The sequence below is a fragment of the Parambassis ranga genome, chromosome 5, assembly GCF_900634625.1.
Source record: "Parambassis ranga chromosome 5, fParRan2.1, whole genome shotgun sequence".
NCBI classification, from domain to species: Eukaryota; Metazoa; Chordata; class Actinopteri; family Ambassidae; genus Parambassis; species Parambassis ranga.
The window spans coordinates 21,476,258-21,497,986 of NC_041026.1; the positions used below are offsets into that span (position 1 = coordinate 21,476,258).

The window sequence follows — 21,729 nt, forward strand, 5'->3', positions numbered from 1 at the left end:
GTTTCTGGAAAACAATTTGGATTTCTTATTGGACTCGACATGACTGTGATAATACTGTGTTTCAGGGGGAGAGAGGAGACAAAGGCGACAAAGGAGATTCTGTAAGTCATGATATTAAAATGACGATGATCAGTACATGTTTTTTGTTTTTCAGTCACGTCAGAATTTTCTCTGTTTATCAGGGTAAAATCGGGTTAACTGGACCAGCTGGTCCACCGGGTCAAAAGGTGAACTCTTTTGTTGTTCATGTGGTGATAAGTGTAGCAGCACTTGCAATCTAGTCCTTATTAATGTAGGATCTGTGTTTAAATGCACTGTAGGGAGCATCTGCTGAGTCAGTGCTGGTTGGTTCCCCTGGAGCCAGAGGCCCTCCTGGACTTGCAGGACAGAAAGGGGAGCCTGGTGCACAAGGACCAATTGGACCCAAAGGAGAACAGGTACAATTTAACACAGTACTAACATAATGTCATATCTTGTGTTTTGAAACCAAGTCATTTTAATGCCTCTTACAGGGTTATGTGGGACCTCAGGGTGGAAAAGGCGACAGAGGAGCGGCTGGTGAAAACGGGCGTGATGGTTCTCAGGTGAGCGGCGTTCAGATGAAGTCTTGTTTTAATAATTAATATATTTTTTTTCACAATCCTGCCTAAAGTTTTTAAGAGCACCTCAAAAACTCACAAAATTGACCATCATCTCATCAAAAATAAAAAACATTTTTTTACACTCAATGCACCTCACTGCAAAATTATTATGCTGACATCTCCGTAAAAATAGGATTTATAATTCCAGGGAACGCCAGGAGAACCAGGAAAACCTGGTCAAGATGGAAAACCGGTAAGTCCTTCTGGGCTACAGTTATACTGAAATCAATTGACATAATGATATTATGCCTTTACATTGCTATGATATGGTGATGACTGATGTAAAAATGTATTGAACATTTAATTCAGCAGACCTGGTAAGTACTTTTTTTTTATACTGATCAAATTGTATGTCATTATAATATGACATCCCAGTTAACTGTATAGATAGTACACTAAAGTTTGTATCTGTTATTGTAAATGAGGGGTGTCCAAAGTCCGGTCGGATTTTATATGACCCGCGGCTTCTGTCTTAAAATGTGGTGTTTTTGGCCTGCCAGCTAAACAGAATCAAATCAAACACAAAATTAACAGAAAATGACTACCACCTATAATTGACTTCATAACATTTTATTTACGTCTGCTGCTCTTAAACCAGACCTCCAGTAGTGTCAATAACTTTCCTGTTGTTCAATTATCACAATCACACAGTTTCTGAATGATTGTGATGTATGCTATAAATTTCGATATCTTGTATGTTCATCTGTTCATCTGAATGCCTAAATGTTGTTACACATTCGCATTATAAAGTCTTGCCCTCCCTGAAAAAGGTTTTGGCACCATTGTGGTAAACAGTAAAGGCCAAAACATGCTGTGGTTAAATTCTGTAAATCAGCACTGGTTGTGTGGGTTGAAATATATAGGGAGAGAAGAAGAACGATATTAATGGTTGCTCACATATTTTATTTTCCTTCCCTGCATGTTGGAGCAGGGTACAACAGGGCCTGCTGGTCCTCGAGGCCAACCAGTGAGTAACATGTAACCCAGTCTGCTTCAAGGCTTGATCTGCAGAGTGAAACCACTGGGTTGGCTGCGAGCATAAAGCCAATGGAGCTCTCCTTTTCCCCTACCTGGGCCGAGGCTTCATAGACCCTTACAGAATAACCTGTTTGCAGCTGTGCGGCTAACACCTCGTTCTCTGACTGCCTCTCTCTCTACATGTGTGTCTTATCTCTGCTCATTTCCTTTTGTTTCCCCCTATTCCAACACTGTTCTCCACCCAACTGTTACCCCACCCTACTGTCCTCCACTTTCCTTTGTCTTTCATCCTCTCCAGGGCTTGCCTGGGTTCCCAGGAGTTCTAGGCAGACCGGTAGGTTTTTTCTGCTGCTGGCTGGCACACTTGGGCTCTAGAGGAGGGAGGGTTGGGAGGTGGTGTCCCTGTCGTATCTGATACACGAGTTGCCACTGGGGTATAGCTTAGACAGCAAATGGTTTGAAAGATGAATCAACAGGAGAACAACCTGTCATCAGAATACAGACACTGTCATGTACCTTCCAGGCAAGTTTCAACACTTTAATCTTAATTTATTCATATTGGAAGCATCCTTCTGGGAGCTGAGGTCTGGGATAAAAGTCAGACCTTGATCGGTTGCCTATGAAATGTCCTCAAAGCATCCATGTCAAACTTAGGAGTTAAATTTTGAAGTTGAATTTTAAATGTATAAAACACAACTCATTTATTGGAGTAGATGAAAGGAACTCAGTTAACATCCTGAGCTGGAGCTCATCCAGTATCCACAGCACAATAGCGGGGATGAGAGTGTACTGAAGTGGGTAGACTCCAGAAAGTACTATGTCCAGTTGCCTTGAGTCTGCTTATCGTGCATGCAGCTGTGCCCGGTATCTCTTGTGTGCTTACCCCCTTGCACAATGCTGATTTTTTTTAGAGCTTACCAAGTGTTGACATTGTTGATCCTCTGTTTGTATTGTCCTTCCTGTTGTCAGTCATTTCTGTCTGTCTGTCTGTCTGTCTGTTTGTCTGTCTCAGCGAGGAGCCCATGTCACACTGTCTGTGTCTGCAAGATGTTTATGGCCTAATTCTGTGTTGTCCAGTATTGAATACAGAAAAAAACATATTTATGCATACAAATATGTTACTTCCACATTTTGGGAAATGTCAAACAGTTATTTACTTTCTTGCTGGGAGTTAAATGAAAAAGTCACTGCTACCATTTTATTACATAGGAAGTTACTACCAGTCACCTGTTACCTTAGCATATCTTAGTTTAGCTTAGCTTAGAGACTGGAAACAGTCTAGCCTGGTTCTGTCAAAACCTAAGAAAATCCTTACATTATCCATCGTGATCCTGAAGGGTGGAGTCCAATATAAGCAACGAAGTGGTGAGTGAGTGGAGCTGAAGCAGGGAGCCAGCCTTGTATGCACAATATGAACTGCTACCTACCTGTCAATCAAAGCAGCCACATCTTTAAATATGCATAACTTTAAATGTTATGAGGGCTTCGGGCATCAGTGCCTAGCAGCCTAGGTGCCTCCCACCCAGCTCAGCTTCACCTCTTTGTCCAATTTTAGATCCATGGCTGATTATGCCAAGGTGAGCACTGAGTTTTAAGTTCTGTTCTTTGGCAACACCAGTGGTAATCTCACCCCTAACAAGAAAGACAGTGATCTTTTCCAAAATGTTGCTTTACAATGTTGCCTGTGGGCAGGATTTAGTTTCTTAAACCTTTGTCATAATAGAACTTTTTGCTTGTAGGGAAATCCAGGAGAGCCAGGCATGAGGGGGCCAACAGTAAGTATGACTTCCAGTCAGCCTCTTATTAACAGGACAGCAGCAGTTTACATGTTGATGACATGTGTTTTCACCAGGGTCCCATGGGGCCCAACGGGCTGCCAGGTCCACCAGGTGTGAAGGTGAGTTTACTGTGCAGCCGGTTACTGCATGTGCAAATTATTTTGTTACCGACGAAGCAAAGTCATACACAGGTTGTTTTTTTTACAGGGTAATCAGGGAGAAGCAGGTGTTGGCATCCGGGTGAGATGGCTCAGACACAAGATTCAGTTGGCTTGTTCCTGATCTTATAATGGTTCAGACAGTGTAGATGTGTTACAGATACGCAGTGTGTGAGCTTGTTTCTCCTCTCTACAGGGTCCTCCTGGTGCCCAGGGTAGCACAGGTCTGCCAGGACCACCAGGTCCTCCAGGAGCTGTGGTGCGTGTTCCCATAAATCACAGCTTTACTTCAGGGGGGAAAAACTGCTCTTATGTTTTCTTATGAAATTCCTTTAAAAAAATCTCATGGTGTGTATTAAAACATGTCCCTTCACACCACTGTATTTATTTCTCCCTACAGGGTCCACAGGGCCCTCCGGGACTGCCAGGGCAGGTGGTGAGTATGCTGTCCTTATCTGGCTGCTGATGTAGTTGCAAAGCAAGGAAATGTGAAATTGAAGCAATGTTTCGACCCCAAGGCATTTCAGTTGTAACTGAAAATAGGAAGCTAATTAAATAAAAATACCAGAACATCTGTACACACTTGTTGATAAATGGCTGCACCAGCTCCACCTTGATGTTTGTTTTTCTAGTGGCAGGCTCCACATGTACATGTACACACTGCCTTCAACATTCCGATTTCCTGTTGCACATTGTTGCACTAAGATCTGACTATAATAGAATAAGACCTATTTTTATTATTATTAGTATTACTATTGGGAGGGAATGAAAATGACAGAAAAATACACCTCAGTGCTGATGCACTGAAGAATATATAAAAAACAAACAATGTGATAGATTGTTCAGGAGCTCATCTATGGGCTCTGTCTTCAGTATTTCAGTGTTCTTTAGTAATTGATAATAATTGGTGATTGTGTACAGTGATCCAGGTTTGTTAGAAACCAAATTGATTTGTGTTCAATTTTTCACTAAATTGCTCAATGTGACTGCACATTCTTCTTATTAAATAATTACTGCATTTACATTCTCCTCAGGGAGAAGCAGGTAAACCCGGAGTCCCTGGAAGAGATGGGGTGCCTGGAAAAGAGGGAATCCCAGGGCTACCAGGAAAACAGGTACAGTGTATGTGTGTGCTGGTGTAATATGTTGTGTCGCGTAGCTTTAGCATGCGCTGCGTTGTTTTATGAAGTCTGTGGTGTGATTCGTTTCTCAGGGCATCGCTGGACCTCCAGGCCAGCCCGGCTTAAAGGGAGAGCAGGGAGATAGCGGTCCTCCTGGGAAGGTGAGAACATGCAACATGCTGTATTTGCTGAGGAGCCTGTGGCTAACTGGAGAGTTAATGGCTTTGTGGTTGCTTTTATTGGATATGAGCTCCACTATGGCCTGATTTGCTGTGTAAAGTGGTTGAAAAAACATTTCTATTACTAGCTCCCTCCTGCAGGAGTTTTCATCTGATGTACAGCACTGCGTGGTCTCACTGCTGTTGCCTCTAGCCCAGATGGTCCATCAGATAAATCCCCCTGCAGACCCACTATAGGTTGGCCAGGATACTGTATGTCGAAGCTAGTTACCACTGCAGGCTGATAAACTTAGTTGGCTGCAGAAACACAGACAGTGGGGTTGGCTGTGTACTTCTGACCTGGGAAATGGTTTAGCCATGGTCAGTTTTAATAATAAATACCCAGCATTGACATTCCTTGCACTCTGGTGAGTGTTTTGGCATGAGATTATGTGGTAATACACAAACTCCATGTTTTTCTTACTGTTATTGATTGATGTTCAAAGAGCAAATTCTCTGGCATTTGCTTAGCCAGTGAAACAATTCAACTGCAGACATTATCTGTTGCAGTACAGCCCTGGATTTTATGTTTCTGCTGAATTGTAGCTAATTGGGGGAAAACCCTGTGGAGGTCTCTCTGTCTGGAATTTTAAAAAAAGAGGCCAACCATGAATCTGAATTACAGCTAAATCCTTGCATACATTTTGTAGATAATTGCCTTGAGTGCTCTATTAAGGATTCTAGCAGACTGCCAGTCTGCAAATGGCACAAGCTACTCTGAGTCCTTCCACATATACCTTCTAGTAAACAATATCTCATCCACAACATCTCAGCCTGGACATTTTTTTTTCGTTTTGACAGATACAGTGATGACCTGACAGTTGCACATTTTGGAATGAGATCAAGTGACTCACACAGCCAGTCAGATGTTGTCCTTCACCCCAAAAAAAGCTCTGTGTTTGCTTTGGCTGTATGTTTTGAGTTGTTGCCCACCTAAGGTGCAAAAATCGAGCACACAGCATTCATCATGTTGCTAACATCAGCAGTGAAATCATCAATAAATGCCAGTTCAATTGGCAGCCATAGACTATAACACACCCACCATGGTTGACAGATGGGGTCAGATGCTCTGGGTCATGAGACATTTTGAAAAAAGGTTGATTCTTTCTTTATTGATTTTTTTTCTTTTTTTTTCTTTTTTTCTTTTTTGATTGAGCATTGTTTTATGATTTTGTGTTTCTGAGGGTCACCAAAGTTTTGTGTCTAGTGGTGAATCTTCTCCACCTACATCTTGCTGGTTTGAAACAAAGGTTATTTATGTTACATTTTATTAACTCTTTACTAACTACTCATCATCTAATATTTCTTGGTGATACACAAACACACTTGAGTTAAACAGGCAGATTGGACAGGATGTTCTAGTGAACTGCTGCCATGTTAAGGTCAAGACATGCATTACTTGTCACGTTTTCACTAATTATTACTTCAATTGAGCTTGAATTGATAAAAATGAATTACTGTAAGCTCCACCTCTGCTCGGCTGTGATTTGTCAGTGGCCTTCACCTGTCTCAGACCCTGACATTATTGCCTGCTAACGGTTGTCTGTGTTAGACCGACTGCAGACATCCGCTAATATGATTTGGCTGGGTTTGACAAGGCCAGTGCCAATTCTGCCGATGAGGATCTCAATTAAGCCGAATTTCATCTCAGTAAGGCTGAAAATGACAGAGAAGGTCACCTATCCTATCACCTATCAGGCTCGTCACATCATCACAAACATTGTTTAAACTTTAATTATGGAAATATCAATACAGTTAAACCAACACCAATGAGATTATCACACAACATCTTTTATTAAACTGCCACCTTTTGTCATGCATTATTCAAAGTTTCCTCCAGTGCAGACACAGCAGATTTATTTTGTCTAAACCACAGGCCATCAAACTTTTTAGCCTGGAGCATCGCTTTTTGTAATGCAAAGTAAGTCTGCAGTGTCAGGTCTGTTGCCAGAATTTATAATGACACACACCCACATTTACTGCGTTTTAGTAACCCCCCTCCTCTGCACAGATGTGAGACTGCTCTCTGTCAGTGACAATGACATGACAGTTTGGCATTGTTGTTGTAAGGTTTGAGCTGTTCACAAACCAAAACACATTTGTTTTCAACCACAGAAACGCACCTACAAGGAAAACAAATCAACGTTTGCTTGTTTTTCCTCTCGCGCAGTTATTGTTTCCAGTGGTGCTGTTTGCCCCAACCCATTTATTTCTTGTCAGTGTTCGCCTGTAAAACAACATGATGTAATATTTTAATCAAATGTGTAGAAGAAGATAGCTTTCATCCGCACACTGGAATAGATTCTGTGACACATCTTTTCCTAAATTTCAGCTTTTATGATTCAAGGAATGTTTTCCTGGAGTTAACATTTAATTATGAATCTTCATATAATTCCTACATTCAGAAACAGATGTTTTTTTCATTTAGTCTGCAGTGAACTTTATGATCACATGAAAGCATTTTGCACAAAGAAACATGCAGTAATGGGCTATCTGGATAGAATGTCTCATTCTCATCTGGAGCGTCTGTCAGCCTCTGTTGTATTTTCTCTCACCTGGTAAAAATGCTTCTGGAGAAAAAGACAGAAAGCTGGTGCTTTGTTTGTGAGATATTCACTGTTCACTGCCAGTCCTGCTGTTTGTTATGTTGACATGAATCGTGACGAGTGTCTTGAACAGCTCCTCTGCGCTGCTGACGGCCTCAGGTCCAGCACCTTGGACAGAGCCACAGTGACACTGTCAGCGAGTTCACCAGTTTGATGAATAACCAGACGACACTTGTCCATCTGCTCTGGATCTTTCTCCACCATTTGTTTGTCTCACACACATACAAATGTGTTTTCATTACTTCAGAGGACATGACACTGATTAGTTTCAATCTGTCAGAGTCCGTGTCTCTCTGCTTTATGTAATCTCAGAAAAATATCCTTGCTGAAGACATTAAGACTCTTAAGACTTTTCAGTGCCAGAAAAGATAATGATCATCATCTGAAATAATGCCAAGGCTTTTAACGTCTTTGTTCCTTTTCACAAACAATAACCCACACTGTGCTTCACATGTTATTACTATTATTTTCTGCACTCTTACAGTCTGTGGCCGGCCCCCCTGGACCAAAAGGAGAGAGGGTGAGTCACTGTTATTGACATTAGCGTGAAAATGGCTGTCGTGGAAGTAACTGCTTCCTCTGACGAAAAGAGAGAGAGCGAGAACAGAGTGGCTGAATACAGCTGACAGTCCTTTCATGGCATTGATTGATGCAGGGTCTTCCCGGTCAAACGCTGCCAGGCATAGCTGGAGAAGGAGGTCTACCTGGTGAAAAGGTGAGTCTCAGGCTGCAAATGTGAAAGTGCTTTTTCATTAAAGTTGTATGACTGAATGTTTAACGTCTGTCATTCAGGGTAACAGGGGAGACAAAGGTGCCTCTGGCATCAAAGGAGGAAGAGTGAGTACCATTATAGAGCAGAATATAGTTAGCATGTTAATATGCAGTGTTAACAGTGTGTTATCTGTCATCATACAAGGGAGAAGCCGGTGAACCAGGAGAGCCTGGAGAAGATGTAAGTAATCACCCCTGTCTGCCTTAGAGCGTGATGTCATTTTGTTAAATTGACTGTACAACCAGTGGCTCTTTAAAAGGTAGACAACAAGGTACAGCCTCATTTTCCTTTCAACCAAACTGGATGGATAACACTGATAAGTGTATGGCTGGCTCTAAGCATAAAATAATGATGGATTAACCATTGTTACATCCCTCATACATTTTCTACACTCCATCTTGAAACTAGCCTTACTTTTATTACATGACTTGTTTTCGTATTCATTTACAGCTTGTCCTGTTTGCATTGCATATACAGCCTGTACTTAGCTTTTTCTTACATGCTATTGCTCTACATATAGAATCTTCATGTTTCCACCAAAATCAATCCAATTACTGAATCAGATGTTTATCTGTAACAAATGTGATTAAAGTCTCCAGACCTTTTATCTATCTGTCTATCTCAATTGTCCAATCACCTCTGATGCTGGAGGTTTGGATTATTTGTCGTCCTTGAGATTAACGAGGCATGTTAACTCTATCGGCAGACGAGGCACCAATACTGATGGAACGTGTCCTCACTAGCATATTGACTGTAGAACTGATATTTGTGGGATACAAAATGTGAAGCCAACTGCAAGCTCTTCATTTATTATTAATGTCATTAAAAATAAATTGTAATTCAATATTTATTTCTGTTTTCTTTCGTTATTTCTTATTGCTTTAAATATTTCTCACCAATTTGTTTTTCTTGCAGGGGCAACAGGGACCCTCTGGTCCAAAAGGAGACAAGGTGAGCTCTTTGTTTGATTGGCATGAACTTAAACAAAGTTTAGTTCCATAGTAATGACAAAATGTGTTCCAGGGAGAGAAAGGCATAGGACAGCCAGGTCCTTCAGGCCGAGATGGACCTCAAGGTTTGAAGGTGAGCACCAGCATGTGTAGCGTGGGTCTGTGTTTTTTATTTCTTGTCGGGTGTGCCACAGGATAAAACCTGTGACTGCATTTCAGGGGGATCCAGGGCTTCCAGGTCCAGCTGGACCTCCAGGGCCTCTGGGGAAGCCAGGGAACGCCGGACTACCTGGTGTAAGAGGAGAAAATGGACAACCAGGACCTCCTGGCCTGCAGGGGGAGAGGGTGTGTGGAGCCGCTGATAATATAAAAAAAGACTGCAGGCCTTTAACCATCATCTGTGGTATGATTTTCCATTATTGTGCCCTCATCTTATTTTTTAGGGTCTCCAAGGCATTGCAGGGCGTGCAGGAAACGTTGGATCCCCTGGTCCTGCTGGAACTGCTGGAGAAGCTGTGAGTTCTGTTCTTATTACACTATGATAAGTATCCAGGGTATCATGCCTGGAATATGACCAATGCCTTGTTTTCTAGGGGCCTTCTGGTGCTCCAGGGGTCAAAGGGGACAAGGTGACTATCCAAGCCGTCATATACAATGTTGCTCTCTAGTTGCACAAATGTTAATGGATTTATTTTGAAGGGTAAAACTTGTATTTCTGCTGCCAGGGGGAAGCAGGTGTTGGGACTCCTGGTTCCAGGGGAGAGAGAGGAGATCCAGGACCTAGAGTAAGACACTGAGGTTGTGATGTATGATCAATGTGCCTTCACAAAAGAGAAACTAACTGTGGTGTACCTCCACATTTTTTTGTGGTCCATGCTTTGTCTTTTAGGGTGAAGAAGGCCGAGCCGGCTTGGACGGGGAGAGAGGAACAGCAGTAAATATCAAGTGTTTCTTGTTTTATCTGCAGATGCAAAATTTACACTAGCAGCACCTTTCCATCATGGCTCTCTCTGTTGGATAAAAGAAAAACACAGACATTGTCTTTATATAAAAATTGTTATTCCCAAGTATGCAGCGTGTTTTATACACTCTGAAGGCATCACCCTGTAGTCAAACTGTGCACTCTTGTCAGGATCTTTTTTGCCATTTTGTTGTCTGGCCAAGAAAAACCAAACAGTGTGTAGCCACATAAAATGTGTGTGTGTGCATCTGTCAATCAGGGGCCTCCGGGGATCCGTGGTGCCCGGGGAGAGAAGGTGAATACTACCAGTCTTTTTCCATTTCTGTGTACCATCATGCTCGCTGCATTCCCTGAGCACACATGTAAAGTAGTGAATTAAATTGACACGCTTGAATGAAATGTTTTACTCTCAATCCTTTTTTTTTTCAGGGAGACAGCGGGCTGCAAGGTGACAAAGGAGAGAAGGTGTGTGCATTTTAATGTCTAATAAGCTCCACTGCAGCTTGCTCTGTTTCTCCATCTTGCTGATGTATTTATATTTGTAGAGACGACAGAGAAATGTGTTGGCAGTGGTTGCAGTTTTTGAAAGGGTTCTTTCAAGAGATTTATTCTGCTGAGAGCAGGAGGAATATATGAATACACACAATGCTAATGGCGCTAATATTACAATTCACAAAGTGTAAGAAGATAACACCATGTGTTGGTGTTTCTGAAAGCAGATGTTTACAGCTGTAGTAACACTTACAGGGGGACACTGTGCTGGTGGGAGGACCTCCTGGAGAAAAGGGCAACAAAGGAGAAACAGTCAGTGAACAATGAATGCATCACACTGATTGTTGTAGTAAACAGTTTGTTGTGACAGTTTTTGCTCTAATGGTTTTTACTGCTGTCTCATACAGGGTGACAGAGGACCCAAAGGTGTACAAGGAGAAAAAGGGGCAAAAGGTCAAGATGGTCCAGCAGGGGAGCAGGTAAGCTGCTCATGAATGGACAGTCCGTAAAAAGTAGGTAGAAGGAGATGTGTTTTATAGCTCTTATTATATGCACATGCAGTTCAGCCCTTTGAGCAGTTATCCACCTGGATGGTATCTGCACCAGTCAGGTCTGTTTCTGGACTGCATCCACCCCAGTATCAAGAGCCTGTTACTGAAGGAGGCCCATGGTCGTAACACAGTATGAAGGTGCTCCTTATTACAGCCTGGTGAAGAAGTGGGCTGCTGAATTTAAACTTAGCAAAGAGAGCCAGGAAGATGGCGAACCATTGACAAGATCTATGACGTACCTTTGACAGAATGAACCACAGAGTGAGGTATCTCTGAGGAATGTTATCCACATTAACTCCACATGACCAAAGTGTCATCGTGCTGGGTCCTGAACCTGCTTGGACACGATAAGAAGTAGATTCAGCACTGATTTTTTTTTTTTAGGTTCATCCTGGAAGCTTTTTTTTCCAGTAATTTGTAACCACGGTCTTGAGTCTTCCAACCAGAGATGAAAGAGCAATAGAAACACATGAAGAGAGAGGAGTCTCCGACTCCCATGACAGTTAGATCAATGAAGTCTGCCGGTGAGGTGATGGCCTTTGTATTCTGCAATGCAAAGAGGGTGCTGCTGGTGGACTAGTAGGAAGAGGACTCTGACCAGCACTTGTTCTCTAAGATACAGCAGGAGCTCTATAAATCAAATCTTAAAATAAAACGTCTGTGTTTGTCATCAGGGTCTAAGGGGAGAACCAGGAGAACGAGGATCCACTGGATTCCCCGGTGCTCGTGGTCCTGGTGGACAGAAGGCATGTGACAGTACATAGGTGTTGATTATTGGGATTACATCGGTATTAATTAACAGCGAAAACAGTCAGAATTGAGTGCAGGTATCAATTTCAGTGCTATAATTACTGTTGTATGGTTTTCCCTCTGCAGGGAGAAGCAGGCCAGCCTGGAGTACCTGGTGAATCGGTGTGTGTCTCTGTGCTTCTCTGTGTTCTGAGGGTGGATTTCTGTCTGTAGTGGGCGGAATGAGGGATGATTTCTGTTTTGTTTTTTCTTTCAGGGTTTACCAGGAAAAGATGGACTACTGGGCCAGAAGGGGGGCAAGGGAGAGATTGGGATCATAGGAATGAGAGGAATCAAGGTATTTCTATGTGTGTGTGTGTCTGCAAGACAGCGTTTGTTCATTCTTTGCAGTTTCAACCTTGCAGGATTTTTCATGGATGGCTGATGACAGTCACAACTGCATAATAGCATGAAATTGAAGGTTAGGGAGAACTGATACAAATTGTGTCGAACATCAGCGTGCAGAATATTTCATTTCAGCTTATTATTATGATAATTATAATCTGCAAATGGGGATTTTGCTCAGCCTGAATTTCCATTTCCTTTCACTTCAGTCATTCGTTTGAATTCTGTGTGGAAACATTTTATATTATCATAACCTAAATTTAATCAGCTGATCTACAATAGACATACTTGAGGTGGTAATGTTAAAGAGGAAATAATAAAGTAGAAACACACTTTACAGTCACAACTTCTTTTCTGTCATGTACTAAACCATGTGCTGATAACTATGTATGGAAAAATGGCATTTAAAGGAAAGTCCAAGGACTATGAGAAGATGTAGAGAGCAGTGAGTGAGTGTCTCATGATTGATCCCACTCTTGTATGCTTTGCATGAATATAGTGGACTAGCAAACAAAGAACACACCTCCATAGGGTGTCTCCTTTAAAACATGCCCCCGTATTGAGGCACATTTATTTATTTTTGTACACTATTTTTTTATTTTTGTACACTTGTATACTTTATGTATTTATATACAGTATTTAACAGTAAAGTTCTTTATCCTACTTCACATGCTTTTTGCACACACTAGCACACACATTCCCTAACCAACGGTGTAACTTCAGGTTAAGTGTGTTGCCCAAAGTCACAATGGCATGCTGCCAGAGATGGGGATCAAACGGCCAACCTCTTGGTTCATGGACAACAGCTCTGCCACCTGAGCCACAGCGACCTCGTGGTAGGGTGTGATGAACCAATTTTAATTTGAGACACTGACATAGCTTCACTGGGATGCATTTATAAACAACAAAATGCATCTTGACAAACAGCCTACTAATGAATCACAACTCCATCAAGCTGTAAGAACAGGAGTGCTCCATATCTGCATTGTTCTGTACAGATGTGATGTTCAACTTCACAATGGTTCCCCATTTATCATGTCATAAATGTCTTAACACCCGCTAACAGGGAAACAACAGCATTTAGTTCTGCGTCATGTCTGTTATTGGGATGTTGTTGCAGAAGGTGTTTTTTTTCTTGTTCACACAGTTTTAAGTGATTGTTCATGTGCGCTGTGATTCAGTCTGAATGACAGATAAAAGGACAGTCCATAAGAATGGAGGGGCTTGTTTGTTGAATTTTGCCACTGAATCACAAGCCTCTTTGTGTGTGTTTCTGTTATTGATAAATGTTTTTATGTTTCCAGGGCGACAGAGGGCCCAAGGGAGTGTGTGGAGCTGATGGACCCAAGGGAGAAAAGGTAAGAAAGTGAGGCAGAGAAATAGGAACTTGTAGGAGGAAGAGAAATAACATTAAGTTTTAATAGTCTGACTCACACTAGTATGAGTCATTTCATGTGTGCTGGGTAAAATGAAATGAACGTCTGTGCACATGTTCAGGGGGACAACGGTATTCATGGACGTTCAGGCCTACCAGGAAGAAAAGGTGAACAGGTATGACTGATATCTGCAGAGAGTCAGGCTTCATGTGACGTACAGAATGTCTTTATGTGCTGGTCGTCATCAGCAGAACTCTTGGTGTTTTCTAGGGTGACATCGGACCTCCTGGGGCTCCTGGGACACCTGGAAAAGAGGGACTAGTTGGTCCCAAGGTTTGTTTTGCTATTCATGCCTCTGCTGACGACAGCTGTAAAAGTCGTGGAAGTTTTTGAATTCAGTAATTCCACTGATTAGGAGAGCATTTGTTACAAATGTTCGATAGAATAAAATCATATACGGTAATCTTATCTGTAAAAGCTCAGCTTAGTTGTTCCAGTTTTGTTTGTTGTAAATTGTCCACATGAAAAGTGTTTTTGTCATTCAGGGAGAGCGTGGTTTTGACGGGGTTGCGGGGCTTAAAGGTGCTCAGGGAGAGAAAGGTGAAAGGGTAAGTTCCTAAACCTGCATACAAATATGAAAAAAGATATCTGTATCCTATTGCTGGCTTCAGCTCCCATCAACTTTGAAACTCCACTATTGTGCTTCTTGTAGGGTCCTCCTGGTATTCCTGGACCCCCAGGTCCCAGAGGAGTGGATGGCCCCCCTGGTTTGACTGGTCTACAAGGACCACCAGGTGCTAAAGGCCCAGAGGGGCTCCAAGGACAGAAGGTGATGATCCCTACTTTGGCTTTAGGATTCTCCACAGCTTTGACCGTGATCTAGTATAAAACAATCTAAGGAAAGGATAGAAGAAATGATTACATCACACACTAAAAAAATCAGCAGTCAGGTATCTGCGCGTTGTGGTGACAACAAAGATGAAACTTAGACAGCTTTGACATAAAATCAATGATGTAAGACTCACATAAAAAGGAATGCAGTAGTTTTGTAATTTGCCTTTTATTGCTGTAGTCTCTCTTTTTCGTTCTCTCTCCTCTTCACATGATTTTTTTTTTTTATTGCTGTATATTGCCTCATGATGATTGACAGTTTGATGGGCCCTGTGTGTGACTGGCTTGTCTGCTTCATCATCAAGTTAATAACGAAAGCTGCTGACAGGAGAGCAGGGCCACATCAAGTGTCTCTGATAGATGCATCTTTTTTCAGACTCTCTTGATTTAGCCTGTAGCATTATTTTTCCGAACACTGACACTCCGTCATGTCTCTTAGGTGCAGCCTGCGGATCTGCTAAGAGGATTGAAAAGCAATAAATTAAAAATAAGTCCAAACCTGTAATGTTACAGTGATAACATAAGCCCTTTTCCACTCAGAGCTTAATCTCACAGCAGTTCTTTAAATTCTGAAAGAAAAGTACCCTTACCTTGAGAGGAGGCTGACATGACAACAGTCCTGCCACACTGTAAATTATGCATTTGTGACCCAACAACAGTCCTTTGGACCAATCGGTGTCCTGTAAAGGTTATGTGTGCTGAGGTAGTACCTTTATGTGAAAACTTTCTACAAGTGTCAGTGTGCTGTGTGCTGTAATGTTGTTTCTGTCTGTATGTCAGGGAGAGAGGGGTCCCATTGGTCCTGCCATGGTTGGCCCACGTGGTATCCCAGGAATCCCAGGAGACAGAGGAGAGGCGGTCAGTGTCAAGCCTGTTCCTCTGGTCATTTTCTTGGCCAGCATCTTTGTTATGACTTTCCATTGTCTGGGAATTATGCCCAATACCATTCTTATTCAGAAGGGCTATATTCTCTTGCTTTATTGCTATGAAGTTAAATGTTTATGGACCAAAATGTGGAAATTATTTCTTACCTGGCAGGGGAGATACCATGATCAAGAAGATGGTTCACCCAGGGCGAGGCTCAGCCATTGCACTCTAGGTTGTGCTGACCCCTGCGAATTCCCCAAATGTGGGAATCTCGACTGCATAATTTCTGGTAGTGGGGGACTGCATTCGCGCTCTCCCCTCATTTTTTGGGGACAACAGTGGCACAGTGGTATAGCAGGGTTGTCTAGTAACCGGAAGGTTCAATCCCAACTCCTCCCTAGTCACTGTTGTGTGACAATTGGGCAAGACACTCCACCCTAGTCATTGTATGACACTGCTGTAAAGAATTTCCCTCTGGGATTAATACAGTATCTAAAATAAAAATAAAAAAAATTATGAATAAATAACTGTGACTCAAATTGGCGTTTTAACCTTCCACTTTAAAAATGTGAAGTCATCTCACCTGTTCTCAGTCTAATCGAATTCATACACTGTAAGCTTCTCTGTGGGTTGTATGTGTCCTAATACCTGTCCACATTGCAGGGAGAGATGGGCCCAGATGGAGCCAAGGGAGACAGGGGAGAGCCAGGCATGACGGTCAGTGCCTGATCCTTACTGCAGGGCTCAAACTGACTACAAACACACACATACACACTGACATGATACTGGGGTTGCGTTTGTAAGTGTCCTTTCCGTTTTGAATTCAGGAGGATGAGATCAGAGAGTATGTTCGCACAGAGATGAGTCAGCACTGTGGTGAGTCTTTCAGAATGCAGCTCGCATTGCTAATTTGTAACAGTGTTGTCCTCAAGTTGAACTTCAGTCGGTAATCACAGCAAAATGAGTCATAGCCTCAGCTAAACTGTATGGAAGTATAATAGAGGAGGAGCTGGTGAGAGTGAAAGTGATGCCATGACTCTTTAAACTGACCTTCATTATTTTCTCTCTCTGTCTCTCCCTCTCTCCTTCCTTCCTGTCCATCTGTCTGATCCTCAGCGTGTGGAGGTGAGTGAGCCATTCAGCTGCAGCACAAAAGAAAAAAGGCAGATAGTAGGGCTGTGATATAGCATGAGTCACAGCAGGAAACTTTATTACATATGCCACTGCAGAGAATGTAGCAGAGTGTCTGTACAAGGAGTGATTGATAGGTTTTTGGTCTAAGGTGGAAGAATAATGAGTTTCACAGCGTTAAGCAGTATTCATCAGTAGCTTCAACTGACCATGGGGTCTGCTCTCTGTGTCCTCAAGCTCCATAGGCCTGATGAGAAAGTAATATTAAGGGACAATCTTTTTTTTTTTGATGCAGATCCAGGTAGATTTCTGCACCAATTTGTAACTATTGAGGAGACTTGGTCCATGACTTCCAGCCAGAGATAAAAGACACACAGAAACACATTAAACACACAGAGTCTGCAGTGCCCAGCCAAAACAGTGATGTCTGCAGGGAAGGCTGTGGCCTCTGTGTAAAGGGAGTGCTTCTGGTGGACTCACTATTACAGGGTGGAGAAGGGTCACACTATTGCTGAGTGTCGTCCCTTCAGGACCCAAGTCCACAGTGGTGATGATGATAGTGGAGCATTTTCTGGATGTCAAAAACTTATACCCAAAAATTCTGAACTGAACAGCAGGAGGGGACCGTGCTGTAAAATACATGTGATAGGTATTCTAGAATTTACTACTTCACCGTTATTCACATATCAGTCACCCTTTTCAATCAATATGACATCAGTTAAACTCATGCACAAAACCAAAACTTCTCGTTTTTTTAGACCCAAATCTGTAAAATGTCGGGATGTTTAATGCACCAATTAAATGCATTTAAATTTACAGTTAGCAAAATAATGTAAAATTAGTGAAAACCTCAAACTGTTGTGTGTTTTTCATCTGATAAGTTAATCAACGACCACATAAGTGTTGCATGAGATAAGTGATGATGAGGTGGCTGTTAATAAATACAGCAGATGAGGGCAAAACGTCCCTCCTGTTTTATGTGTTACCTAACCCTAAATAATGCATCATAATAAGTCCGGTCAGCACAGTTTTCATGTGGAGTTGAGTCAAAAAAATGATGACTTTAGCCCTCAAAGGATTGCGGGTGGTTTCTGAAAGGTTTCCAAAGACCTGGGGAATCTTTTCAGATGGTGTCTGTGTTGGAATGGTGGAATGTTTTTATTCATGTGGTGCTTTGGGGTTTGTTTATGTTTTTGGTTCATGTGTCTAAATGTTTTACTACCAGAATGTTCTGTCCTGGACATCCTTTCACTCTCCTCTGTAATACTCACCCGGTCCCACTTGCTCTCTGAAACCCTTTCTTTGCTCTCTCGGTGTCCCTGTGTGCTGTCCCCCTGTCCTTTCCGGCTCCCTCAGGTTCAGGCCCAGACACACGGTCCACTCCTGCAGTCAGGGCTCGGCCTGCTACAGAGCAACAGCTGGTACTGAAGGGTGAGGAGGGTGAGTGTTTTGGTCCATCCCTCTGCCTGTTGACCACAGTCTGTGTGTCTGTCTGTGTGTGTCCATCTCTAACAGGTTTAACTGGTGGTGCCACATTTGGAGACCTCTGAGGAATGGGTGGTTTTCTCAACAAGAAAACAGAGAGCTCCACTTGTGTCCTGTTGACAAATGATATATTTGTTTATCAGAACAGAAAGACAGAAGGGCTCAGGCTCTACTTGATTGATTTATCTGCGTTTGGAGACTTTTCATGTTGAACATGGTCCATATAAAAGTACAACTCTACATGAAGAAATGTTCCGTACGTTCAGCTGAGAAAATGTATGTATTGAGGTTATGCAGCTGATTGGTTATTGGAGGTGTGCCACATATAAAGTTTTATGCTGATACCTTCCAAATCCAAAAACAGGTTTTGTATTAGATAAGATGTATGGGTGTGAATCTATAGAGAAAGGTTATTTATCATCATATTTGTTAAAAGCTCAGCTTTTTTTAGCACTACAACTGTCAGGTACCATCACACTACACTGAAATGTGAGGGAGCTACCATTTGAAGGTTGGAGAGAAAAGCCATCTGAATGTCGATTGAAGTGAGGAGTTTTGACCTGTCTGATGTTGCTCTTCTGTCAGGCCATGAGCTGCGTGTGGTGATGAACACCAATGACCCAGACTACGAGCACATCTACTCCATCGAGGCCTACGACGACCCTCTCGACGAACTGCTCTACTTCTCTGCTCCCTCTGCTAACCAGAGTGACGGTACAGTACTCTTTCACACTGTGACCAGTGCCAGCATGCTGTGGAGCAGCACAGCTTGATAACATGACTGGCTGTGAAATGAGATCATCCATTAAAAGCGGAGAGGAGGGGAAAATAATACAAAAGAATGTTTGTTTTTTGTTGTTTTGAAGAGTCATAAATGTATTTATTTAACCCTCGGGCGTCATTGGGGACTTTTTTGTCTCTTTACCTGGCCACCATTTTATCTGTGTTGGTGCATATGGCACAATTTTTTGTAACATAGACTCTCTCTAGACACATTTTAGAATTCCAATTTAAATTTTTTAAATACATCACCAGAACATGGTGAAACAAACTACCCTTTTGTGTCATTCGGGGACAAAAAGTGAGTGACGCCTGAGGGCTAAAAGAGCTTCTACTTAATGAATCTCCACAGCTAAAATAATATGCAGGTATATATTATTTATGCATATGTGGACTCCGATGATTCAGAGGAAAAAGCCATCTCATAATAATCAAACTGTATTCATGTATGTCTCATGCAGCCTGCTGCAAACACATGGACCTTCCATGATTATAGTGTAGAGTACAAATCTTAACCCACTACTGTCATGTTTTTCCCTCTTTTAATATGTCTGCTGTGTGTGTTGTGTGTGTTTCTGTGCGCTGACAGGTGAGGTTGACAAAAAGGCTTCTGAGAAAACAGTGACAGTCAAACCAAACAAAACAGCGAGTGCTGTTGCTCATGAAACAGCCGATGATCAAAAAGCAGTGAAAGGTACACCAGTGAAAGCAGTGAAGGCCAGATCAGTCAGGTCCAAGAGGAGAGTCAAAGGGGAAGGTAAACCAGCTGCTGGTGTCCTGATCGGGTTAATTCTGCCTGCATGCCTGGTGTCTGGCTCTGTCTGGATGTCTCAAGCTGCACTGGCTCTTTGGCTGTGGACTTATTCTTAAAAGGTTTTATAAGATATTTTTATTAAGGACATGCATGCAACTAAGACAACTAGTACAAACAAAACAAAATTATGTTTTGTGCTCATGTGGGATCACTGAGATCATACCAACCTTGGTAAACGGTGACTTTGGAACCATACCAAAGTCACTGTTTACGTTCCTGCTGCTCTGCTTCTGCTTATTATTGCCTGGCTTGTTTCTGTATCTGCATGCAACTTTGTCACATACTGTGTGTGTGTGTGTGCTGCAGCTCCAGCGGCCCTGTGCCTGCTGCCCATGGAGGAGGGGAGCTGTGGACATTACACTTTGCGCTGGTACTTTAACAGTCAGGTTCAGGCCTGCAGGCCCTTTATCTACAGCGGTTGTGAAGGAAATGACAACCGCTTCCTCCACCTGGAGGAGTGTGAAGAGGTCTGCCTCGGGGAGGTTGAAGGTACAAAATCACAGGCACACGCACCCAGCCAGACATACACAAACTAACATGGCGTCTGTCTTGCAGGTCCTCATCCCATGCAGTCTGCATGACGACTGTGGCCAACTCCTTCTTCATAGATTTTATATGTTATTGTTGTTGTTGTCAGAGGTTGTGTTTGTTTTTGTTTATTTATTGTTTCTTTGAATCCAACCAAAATTTACCCCACTTTTAAAGGGGATACCAGAATGCCTCCTCAGTTTATTGCAAAAAAAACAAAAAAAGTTTTCTGTAGGTCAAAACATACTACTTATTTGTGTAGTAGAAAACAGATCAGATTTGCACACTTACTGCTACAGTAAAGATGTTTTATGTACACTGTTTTTTCAACAACAGAGTTGAAAATAAATAAATAAATACATTTTCATGCACATCCAAACTATAAAGGGCTCTAACTGCAAGAGATGACTTCCACTTTTCAAACATATCTCTTATATTCTCTACCCAAATAAAAAAAATAGCTCTGCAAGAACAAATATACAGTTTTCTTTACTATGGATATAGTTTTAGCATTTGTATTGAATATGAAGAATCAGGCACGATATTTTGTACATATTGTTTTTATTATTTGGGGGAAGTTGTGTTTCTGTTTATGACTGCATGTTTACCTGTCAGAGAAAAAGGTGCTATTTTTAAAGGTATTTTTGTACTGTGTGTTGAAGGTGTAAGCTTTGACTGTTACAAATGTGTATGTTTCTGTAGAATTATGGGAAATTTCAATAAGCATTTCCAATAAACCAAATGTTGGAGTAAAAACAGGGTTGGTGTTATTTTTCCTTTTTTTTAAATATATCACAGTATGTGATATATATATACACACACACACACATACATATATATATATATATATATATATATATATATATATATATATATATATATATATATATATATATATATATATATATATACACACTAGTTATATATACACACTAGTTTATAACGATCTGTTTATATACAAGAATAGAATATTTCCAATCAAAGAACGTTTCAGTGGATAAGATGAGGACATCAGAAGTGTGTGTGTAGGTGTGTGTGACTGATTAGATGTTCTAATTTCATCAGCAGATTTTATTAATGAGAGGATTTTCTGCTTGTTGGCCACGACTCGTTCTCCCTTGGTTTTTCCATGCTCTCTGCCCTCGGTTGATTTCCCCGTGGGTCGAGTCACACACAATGACTCGACATCAGCTCCATCACACTTTAGCTGGCCGCAGCTTCATCATCTCCTCATCCTCTTTCCCCCATACAACCTCATTTCAAAAAAGTTATCTCAGTAGGCTCCTCATCAGCTCGAATGTGCCGGTAGAAACTCTGCGACAGCTTTAACAGATTTATGCACATGGTGGCACGGACATGATTGTGAAACACTGACAGTGATTATGGATGTAAAGATGAATTAGTGAAAAAGACTTGAAATTGTTCAGACAGGCCACTCTGCACTCTGCTGCAGTGTCACACTAAACTGCAATCATCAACGTGACTGAATGGTTATTG

The 21,729-nt window shown here is 41.9% G+C and overlaps 1 protein-coding gene and 1 non-coding gene across 2 annotated transcripts in view; both read left to right on the forward strand.

Moving 5' to 3' along the window:
- The window catches only part of col7a1 (collagen, type VII, alpha 1), a 43,051-nt gene extending 22,199 nt beyond the window's left edge, over positions 1 to 20,852 (forward strand). The window contains exons 73-117 of the mRNA XM_028405202.1: positions 66 to 101; positions 183 to 227; positions 321 to 437; positions 513 to 584; positions 790 to 834; positions 1,918 to 1,953; positions 3,359 to 3,394; positions 3,472 to 3,516; positions 3,605 to 3,637; positions 3,752 to 3,814; positions 3,956 to 3,991; positions 4,590 to 4,670; positions 4,769 to 4,837; positions 7,985 to 8,020; positions 8,156 to 8,215; positions 8,293 to 8,337; positions 8,417 to 8,452; positions 9,188 to 9,223; positions 9,296 to 9,355; positions 9,442 to 9,567; positions 9,666 to 9,737; positions 9,816 to 9,851; positions 9,948 to 10,007; positions 10,112 to 10,156; positions 10,443 to 10,478; positions 10,613 to 10,648; positions 10,931 to 10,987; positions 11,083 to 11,154; positions 11,901 to 11,972; positions 12,103 to 12,138; positions 12,233 to 12,313; positions 13,665 to 13,718; positions 13,858 to 13,911; positions 14,007 to 14,069; positions 14,282 to 14,344; positions 14,449 to 14,565; positions 15,408 to 15,485; positions 16,158 to 16,211; positions 16,322 to 16,370; positions 16,611 to 16,619; positions 17,982 to 18,065; positions 18,696 to 18,824; positions 19,480 to 19,647; positions 20,011 to 20,193; positions 20,260 to 20,852. Of these exons, the coding sequence (XP_028261003.1) occupies positions 66 to 101; positions 183 to 227; positions 321 to 437; positions 513 to 584; positions 790 to 834; positions 1,918 to 1,953; positions 3,359 to 3,394; positions 3,472 to 3,516; positions 3,605 to 3,637; positions 3,752 to 3,814; positions 3,956 to 3,991; positions 4,590 to 4,670; positions 4,769 to 4,837; positions 7,985 to 8,020; positions 8,156 to 8,215; positions 8,293 to 8,337; positions 8,417 to 8,452; positions 9,188 to 9,223; positions 9,296 to 9,355; positions 9,442 to 9,567; positions 9,666 to 9,737; positions 9,816 to 9,851; positions 9,948 to 10,007; positions 10,112 to 10,156; positions 10,443 to 10,478; positions 10,613 to 10,648; positions 10,931 to 10,987; positions 11,083 to 11,154; positions 11,901 to 11,972; positions 12,103 to 12,138; positions 12,233 to 12,313; positions 13,665 to 13,718; positions 13,858 to 13,911; positions 14,007 to 14,069; positions 14,282 to 14,344; positions 14,449 to 14,565; positions 15,408 to 15,485; positions 16,158 to 16,211; positions 16,322 to 16,370; positions 16,611 to 16,619; positions 17,982 to 18,065; positions 18,696 to 18,824; positions 19,480 to 19,647; positions 20,011 to 20,193; positions 20,260 to 20,285 (2,847 nt within the window). The 3' untranslated portion in view covers positions 20,286 to 20,852. The remainder of the gene's footprint in view (positions 1 to 65; positions 102 to 182; positions 228 to 320; positions 438 to 512; positions 585 to 789; positions 835 to 1,917; positions 1,954 to 3,358; positions 3,395 to 3,471; positions 3,517 to 3,604; positions 3,638 to 3,751; positions 3,815 to 3,955; positions 3,992 to 4,589; positions 4,671 to 4,768; positions 4,838 to 7,984; positions 8,021 to 8,155; positions 8,216 to 8,292; positions 8,338 to 8,416; positions 8,453 to 9,187; positions 9,224 to 9,295; positions 9,356 to 9,441; positions 9,568 to 9,665; positions 9,738 to 9,815; positions 9,852 to 9,947; positions 10,008 to 10,111; positions 10,157 to 10,442; positions 10,479 to 10,612; positions 10,649 to 10,930; positions 10,988 to 11,082; positions 11,155 to 11,900; positions 11,973 to 12,102; positions 12,139 to 12,232; positions 12,314 to 13,664; positions 13,719 to 13,857; positions 13,912 to 14,006; positions 14,070 to 14,281; positions 14,345 to 14,448; positions 14,566 to 15,407; positions 15,486 to 16,157; positions 16,212 to 16,321; positions 16,371 to 16,610; positions 16,620 to 17,981; positions 18,066 to 18,695; positions 18,825 to 19,479; positions 19,648 to 20,010; positions 20,194 to 20,259) is intronic.
- On the forward strand, positions 15,651 to 15,815 carry LOC114436961 (U1 spliceosomal RNA). The gene has a single exon (XR_003670846.1). It is a non-coding gene; the product is annotated as a U1 spliceosomal RNA (small nuclear RNA).
- Positions 20,853 to 21,729: the final 877 nt, after the last annotated feature.